The sequence below is a fragment of the Arachis duranensis genome, chromosome 5, assembly GCF_000817695.3.
Source record: "Arachis duranensis cultivar V14167 chromosome 5, aradu.V14167.gnm2.J7QH, whole genome shotgun sequence".
Classification (NCBI taxonomy): domain Eukaryota; kingdom Viridiplantae; phylum Streptophyta; class Magnoliopsida; order Fabales; family Fabaceae; genus Arachis; species Arachis duranensis.
Genome location: NC_029776.3, coordinates 22182165 through 22190674, shown reverse-complemented (window position 1 = coordinate 22190674; position 8510 = coordinate 22182165). Strand labels below are relative to the sequence as shown.

At 33.3% G+C, this 8510-nt stretch overlaps 2 protein-coding genes across 2 annotated transcripts; both read right to left on the bottom strand.

The window, feature by feature from the left end:
• Positions 1 to 3744: 3744 nt before the first annotated feature.
• Positions 3745 to 4353, bottom strand: LOC110281487 (uncharacterized). The gene is made up of 2 exons (XM_021143779.1): positions 4127 to 4353; positions 3745 to 3976 (listed from the first exon to the last, which is right to left on the bottom strand). Exons 1-2 carry the CDS (start codon positions 4351 to 4353, stop codon positions 3745 to 3747), a joined length of 459 nt encoding a protein of 152 aa, XP_020999438.1.
• Positions 4354 to 7134: 2781 nt separating this feature from the next.
• On the bottom strand, positions 7135 to 7491 carry LOC110281486 (uncharacterized mitochondrial protein AtMg01250-like). Its single transcript, XM_021143778.1, has one exon. It carries the CDS (start codon positions 7489 to 7491, stop codon positions 7135 to 7137), a length of 357 nt encoding a protein of 118 aa, XP_020999437.1.
• Between the last annotated feature and the right edge of the window lie 1019 nt (positions 7492 to 8510).

Below are 8510 nucleotides of genomic sequence, written 5' to 3'. Positions count from 1 at the left end.
TTCTGAGGCTGATTTGCCACGCCGGTTTGGGCCATCAAATCTTGGGCAAAGTATGGACTATCATATATTGCTGGAAAGCCCAGGATGTCTAATTTCCAACGCTATTGAGAGCGCGCCAATTAGGTTTCTGTAGCTCCAGAAAATCTACTTCGAGTGCTGGGAGGTCAGAATCCAACAGCATCTGCAGTCCTTTTCAGTCTCTGAATCAGATTTTTGCTCAGGACCCTCAATTTCAGCCAGAAAATACCTGAAATCACAGAAAAACACACAAACTCATAGTAAAGTCCAGAAAAGTGAATTTTAACTAAAAACTAATAAAAATATACTAAAAACTAACTAAAATATACTTAAAACATACTAAAAACAATGCCAAAAAGCGTATAAATTATCCGCTCATCAGCTTCCTTGCACCCCAACAAGCTGCACATACTTTGAACCCACTATTGTTCACAATAAATTGGGATCAAAATAGATTTGTCAAAAATGATACTTAACTCCGACATCAACTCGAAGTAACGTAGAAGCCTTTTTGTAGTTCTTAATAGTCTCCTCCTCTCGCGGATAGAACAACATAGTACCATCAACAAATTGGAGATGTGACAATTCTATATTGTCTCCCCCCAATGAATAATGGGGATATCCAGCCATTTCTAACTGCCACTTCAATAATTCAATGTAAGACATCAACAACAAGTACAGACAAGAAAAGAGATAAAGGATCACCTTGTCTCAGATCTCTTTCCTTCTTGAACGACTTTGTTTGTGAACCATTTATCAGTACTGACATAGAATATATGTTAACACACTCCATAACCCACTGCTTTCACCTGCGTCTAAAATCCATCTTCTGCAGAACAATGTCCACAAAGCTCCACTTGACCTTATCATATATCTTTTGAAAATATAGCTTGATTATATGTGCTTCCTTTTTCCTTATTTTAAGCCAATGTACAGTTTCACATGCAATAAGGGCCCCATAATGTATTTTACAACCCTTAACAAATGCACTCTAAGTCTCTCCAATCAGGCTTGGCATAACTAATCTCATCTTTCTAACCAACACTTTAGAAATCACCTTGGAAGGTTATATTTTATATTAATTTTTTCAACATCAAAAGTCTGGTAATGATTTTTTAGATACTAATGAGTCAACTAATGATTTTTAATGAAATTTTAGAAATAGTTTAATGTTCTATTTTAAATTTATAAGTTTATAAAAATGTAAATTTTTTAGAATTTGAACTAAAATATAAAAGTTAAATTTCTATTCTTATTCATTTTAATTTTTTGATATTTTATTTGAATCCAAATGGGAGTATTTTCTTATTGACATTTATGTTTTTAATGTTAAGTAAATATCAATAATATGTATCAGTACTAAATCGAATAAACTAAATTTGATTTACATGTATATGCTGCAGCAGTAATAAATCGAATCAAGTGAATTCAATTTACTATTGATATAACATATATAGTCAATCGAATCTAATTGATTTGATTTACATTAAAAAAGCGTAAATCAAATTTAACTTATTTGATTTACATAGATTTACTTTAGGACATGCATGTAAGCGGATCTATCTTAAGATGTTGGTGTAATATTAAATGTCATTTAATTTGTTTATGTCATTTATCCTAAAAAAAGTTATATTATGTTATCTTATGTTCAAGTAATTTTTTTATTCGATTTAGTTTTTAATTTGTGTTGCACTTTGGAATGTTGGGATATTAAAAATTTGTATTATTTTTATTTGTTTTTATTGTTAAAATGTCAAATAATTAGATTTGGTTGTTCTATTTTATATTTCTATTGTTATTTAGATGTAATTTAGATGTATTATTTTTTATTATTAAAAAATATTATTTATAATGTTTTATTTGCTTACTGAGAAGGGTCTAAAGGGATAAGGATATAACATCAACATAAGGTTAGTTTGTAGATGCAACAAATTTGACCATACATTAAAAGTACTCTCTAAATAAGTAAATATTGCAATTAGAGGCTTAATTTAAATTGAAAATACTATTTCTAAATGAAGACAACAAAAATGTGTTAAAAATTTTGGGATTGATCCGCCAGCGTGCTCTCGCTGAGTTGCTTGTAACTGGTCGTAGTTTTCTTATTGTTTTTATCTTGGAATGTTATTGATTTTTATTATTATGTGTGGGACTGTTTAAAGAATATATGAAGTTTTGTTATTAATAGGTAAATGCAAAAAGATAAATTAAAACAAATTTGTAAATATTTAAGCATCTCCTTGAGAACTCCACAAAAACTTTGCCAAGAAATCAAATATCTATTTGTTTGATAGGTATCACCATCTAAAAGAAGATGGCGTGTAACACATGCTACACAAAAATTTCACCTACCAAAAAATTGTCCTACTTAAAACTTTTGAATTTAATTTATGAAGCAAATAGTCCTACTTAAAACTCGTGTTATCAGCACATTGGGCACACAAGAATTCCTCCTCAGATACTAAGACAATGTTTTTGTTTTATACATTCTGGAATGAGAGTCTAGGTTCACATAGCTCATCCTTTCATCGTTAAATTATCAGATAACCAAGCGCACCACATCTGCAAAGTAAGTTCACAGCCAAGAAAAAAGTGGGTGAACATATTCAAAATCCTTATTACATAATACACACATTATCACTCTGATTAATAATTTTTAGTCGACACAGCATTTCCTTTGTATTCACTTTGCATATCAAGATAAACGAGACAAGCAGCTCTACTATTGGAGGGACTAAACCTTTCCAAATAGTCTTACTGAAGCTATAGCTTTTTACATCATCCAGAAGCGTATCCGATTGTAGTACTTGCAAAAAAGAGTTAGTAGAAAATACACATTGCCTATCAAATTTCTAGACAACTCTATCATCTCTGTCAAAAACTAGTTTAACCAGCCTCAAAGTGTTATGTAATTGATTCACAAGTTGCAACTCCCATTGGAATAGCTCACGCCACCATTGAAAATTCCAAATCAACTCTAACCCATCACCAAAATCCACAAGACCCTATGACCGATCCTTTTTGGATTGAAACCGAGAAGAGCCTTAGAAACCTATCCTTCAACGGATCACAACTTAGCCAGACACCTTCCCAGAGGTGAGTTCTCTTGCCATCACCAATCTCCATGGACAAGGCAGTTATCATCTTGTCTCTAATATATTGCTCCTTTATCTGTAGCTGACAGATATCCTTCCATAGAACCCCTCTAGTAGGTAATGTCTAGGTGGATAATAGCTCATTAGGGAAAAGGTTATTACATGAGCATATCACCTTCTTTCACAATAGACACTCCTCGTTTGAAAACCTCCATCACCACTTAAATAAAAATGTTGTATTATAAAGCATCGCATTTTCAACTTCAAACCCACCTAACCTTTTTGGAGCTTAAACTACTTCCCATCTAACCAACACTATACCATTCCTTCCATCCTCCTTACTCCACAAGAACCTTCTCTGAAAAGAAATTAATTTCTCTGCAATAGCTTTTGACATCTTATATTAGCTTAAATAATATACCGGAATGCTATTTAATATTGCTTTGATGAGCACCAATTTATCCGCTTTGTTAAGTACCTTAGATTTCCACAAACTAAGCTTTTCCTCCACTTTGTCAATAATAAGCTTCCAAGTCTTGACCTATCTTGGGTTTGCTCCTAGAGGAATTTCAAGGTATCTGACTGGAAGAGTAACTTCCTTGCACCCCAACAAACTGCACATACTTCGAACTCACTGTTGTTCGCATTTGATTGGGATCAAATTGGATTTGTCAAAATTGATACTTAAACTTGACATCAACTCAAAGCAACATAGAAGCCTTTTGTAATTCTTAATAGTCTTCTCCTCTGGTGGACAGAACAACATAGTGTCATCAGCAAACTGGAGATGTGACAATTCTATATTGTCTATCCCAATAAATAATGGGGATATCCGGCCACTTCTAGCTGCCACTTCAATCATTCTATGTAAGACATCAACAATAAGTACAAACAAGAAAGGAGATAGAGGATCACCTTATCTCAGAACTCTTTCCATCTTGAACGACTTTCTTGGTGAACTATTTATCAATACTGACATAGAAGATGTGCTAACACACTCCATAACCCACTACCTCCACCTGCGCCCCAAATCCATCTTCTGCAGAACAATGTCCACAAAGCTCCACTTGACCCTATCATATGCCTTTTGGAAATCCAGCTTGATTATAGCCGCTTCCTTTTTCCTCATTTTAAGCCAATGTACAGCCTCACTTATAATAAGGGTCCCATCATGTATTTTCTGACCCTTAACAAATGCACTCTGAATCTCTCCAATCAGGTCTGGCATAACTGATCTCATCTTCTTATCCAATACGTTAGAAATCACCTTGGAGGGCTATTAATGAGTCAAATAATGATTTTTAATAAAATTTTAGAAATAGTTTAACGTTCTGTTTTACATTCATAAATTTATAAAAATGTAGATTTTTTGGAATTTGAACTAAAACATAAAAGTTGAATTTATATTCTTATTCGTTTTGATTTTTTGATATTTTATTTGAATCCAAATGGGGGTATTTTTTATTGACATTTATGTTTTAAAGTTAAGTAAATGTCAATAATCTGTATCAGTACTAAATAGAATCAACTAAATTTGATTTATATGTATATACTGGAGCACTAATAAGCCGAACTAAGTGAATTCAATTTACTGTTGATATAGCATATATAGTAAATCGAATCTAATTGATTTGATTTATATTGAAAAATTGTAAATCGAATTTAATTGATTCAATTTACATAGATTTACTTTAGAACATGCATGTAAGCTTATCTATTTTAGGACATTAGTGTAATATTAAATGCCATCTAGTTTGTTTATGTCATTTATCCTAAAAAAAGTTATATTATGTTATCTTTATGTTCTGATTTTTTTTATTTGGTTTAGCTTTTAATTTGTGTTGCACTTTTGGAATGTTAGAATATTAAAAATTTGTATTATTTATTTGTTTTTATTGTTGGAATGTCGGGTAATTAGATTTGGTTGTTTTATTTTATATTTCTATTATTATTTAGTTGTAATTTAGAAGTATTATTTTTTATTATTTAAAAAAATATTGTTTATAGTGTTTTAGTTGCTTACTGAGAGCGAGGGGTCTAAGAGGATAAGGATATGACACCAACACAAGGTTATTTTGTAGATGCGACAAATTTGACCATACATTAAAAGTACTCCCTAAATAAGTAAATATTGCAATAGAGGCTTGATTCGAATTAAAAATACTAATTCTAAATGAAGACAACTAAAATGTGTTAAAAATTTTGGGACTGATCTACCATCGTGCTTTTCGCTGAATTGCTTGTAACTGGTCGTAGTTTTCTTATTGTATTTAACTTGGAATGTTATTGATTTTTATTATTATGTGTAGGGTTGTTTAAAGAATATATGAAGTTTTATTTTTAATAGGTAAATACAAAAAAAAATTAAAATAAATTTGTAAATATTTAAGCATCTCTTTGAGCACTCTACAAAAATTTTGCCAAGAAATCAAATATCTATTTGTTTGATAGCTATCACCATCCAAAAAAAGATGGCGTGTAACACGTGTTGCAGAAAAAGTTCACCTACCAAGAAATATTCCTACTTAAAACTTTTGAATTTAATTTATGAAGCAAATAGTCCTACTTAAAACTCGTGTTATCAGCACATTGGACACACAAGAATTCCTCCTCAGATACCAAGACAGTGTTTTTGTTTTATACGTTCTAGAATGAGAGTCTAGACTCACATAGTTCGTCCCTTCGGTGTTAAATTATCAGATAACCAAGCACACCACACCTGCCAAGTAAATTCACAGCCAAGAAAAAAGTGGGTGAACATATTCAAAATCCTTATTACATAATACACACGCATTATCATCTTGATTAATAATTTCGAGTCGATACAACCTTTCCTTTGTATTCACTCTGCTTATCAAGACAAACCAGACAAGCAGCTCTACTCTTGGAGGGACTAAGCCTTTCCAAATAGTCTTAGTGAAGCAATAGCTTGTTACATCATCCGAAAGCATATCCGATTGTAGTACCTGCAAAAAAGAGTTAGTAGAAAATACACATGGCCTGTCAAACTTTTAGACAACTCTATCCTCTCTGTCAAAAACTAGTTTAACCAGCCTCAAAGAGTCATGTAATTGATTCACAAGTTGCAACTCCCATTGGAATAGCTCACACCTCCATCAAAAATTCCAAATCCACTTTAACACATCCCAAAACCCACAAGCCGCTATTACTGATTCTTTTTGGATTGAAATCGAGAAGAACCTTGGAAACCTATCCTTTAATGGACCACAACTTAGCCAGACACCTTCCCAGAAGTGAGTTCTCTTGCCATCACCAACTTCCATGGACAAGCCAGTTATCATCTTGTCTTTAATATGTTGATCCTTTATCTGTAGCTGACAGATATATTTCTATGGACCTCCTCTAGTAGGTAATGTCTGGTGGATAATAGCTCATTAGGGAAAGGTTATTATATGAGCATATCACCTTCTTCAACAATGGACACTCCTTCTTTGAAAACCTCCACCACCATTTAAATAAAAGTGTTGTGTTACAAAGCATCGCATTTCCAACTCCAAACCCACCTAACTTTTTTGGAGTTTGGACCACTTTCCATCTAACCAACGCCATACTATTCCTTCCATCCTCCTTACTCCACAAGAATCTTCTCTGAAAAGAAATCAGTTTCTCTATAACAGCCTTTGGCATCTTATACTATCTTAAATAATATACTGGCAGGCTATTTAATACTGCTTTGATGAGTACCAACTTTTCCGCTTTGTTAAGTACCTTAGATTTCCATAAACTAAGCTTCTCCTCTACTTTGTAAATAATAGGCTTCCAAGTCTTGACCTACCTCGGGCTTGCTCCTTGAGGGATTTCAAGGTATCTGACCGGAAGAGTTGCTTCCTTGCACCCTAACAAACTGCACAAACTTCAAACCTATTGTTGTTCACAATTGATTGGGATCAAAATGGATGTGTCAAAACTGATACTTAACTCCGACATGAACTTGAAGTAACGTAGAAGCCTTTTGTAGTTCTTAATAGTCTCCTCCTCTTGCGGACAAAACAATATACTGTCATCGGCAAACTGGAGACGTGACAATTCTATATTGTCTCCCCCCAATGAATAATGGGGATATCCGGCCATTTCTAACTGCCACTTCAATCATTCTATGTAAGACATCAACAAGTTCAAACAAGAAAGGAGACAGAGGATCGCCTTGTCTCAGACCTCTTTCCATCTTGAACGACTTTGTTGGTGAACCATTTATCAATACTGACATAGAAGATGTGCAAACACACTCCATAACCCACTGCCTCCACTTGCGCCTAAAACCCATCTTCTGTAGAACAATGTCCACAAAGCTCCACTTGACCCTATCATATACCTTTTGAAAATCCAGCTTGATTATAGCCGCTTCTTTTTTCCTCATTGTAAGCCAATTTACAATTTCACATGCAATAGGTTCCCATCATGTATTTTTCGACCCTTAACAAATGCACTCCGAGTCTCTCCAATAAGGTCTGGCATAACTGATCTCATCCTTTTAACCAATACCTTAGAAATAATCTTGGAGGGCTATATTTTATATTAATTTTTTCAACATCAAAATTCTCGATAATAATTTTTTAGATACTAATGAGTCAAATAATGATTTTTAATGAAATTTTAGAAATAGTTTAATGTTCTGTTTTATACTCATAACTTTATAAAAATGTAGATTTTTTAGAATTTGAACTAAAACATAAAAGTTAAAATTTTTTTATTCATTTTAATTTTTTGATATTTTATTTGAATCCAAATCGGGATATTTTGTGATTGACACTTGATGAGCGGATAATTTATACGCTTTTTGGCATTGTTTTTAGTATGTTTTTAGTATGATCTAGTTAGTTTTTAGTATAATTCTATTAGTTTTTAGTTAAAATTCACTTTTCTGGACTTTACTATGAGTTTGTGTGTTTTTCTGTGATTTCAGATATTTTCTGGCTGAAATTGAGGGACCTGAGCAAAAATCTGATTCAGAGACTAAAAAGGACTGCAGATGCTGTTGGATTCTGACCTCCCTGCACTCGAAGTGAATTTTCTCGAGCTACAGAAGCCCAATTGGCGCGCTCTCAACGGCGTTGGAAAGTAGACATCCTGGGCTTTCCAGAAATATATGATAGTCCATACTTTGCTCAAGATTTGATGGCCCAAACCGGCGTTCAAAGTCACCCTCAGAATTCCCAGTGTTAAACGCCGGAACTGGCACAAGGATGGGAGTTAAACGCCCAAACTGGTATAAAAGCTGGCGTTTAACTCCAAGAAGAGTCTCTACACGAAAATGCTTCAATGCTCAGCCCAAGCACATACCAAGTGGGCCCGGAAGTGGATTTTTATGTCATTTACTCATCTTTGTAAACCCTAGGCTACTAGTTCTCTATAAGTAGGACCTTTTACTATTGTATT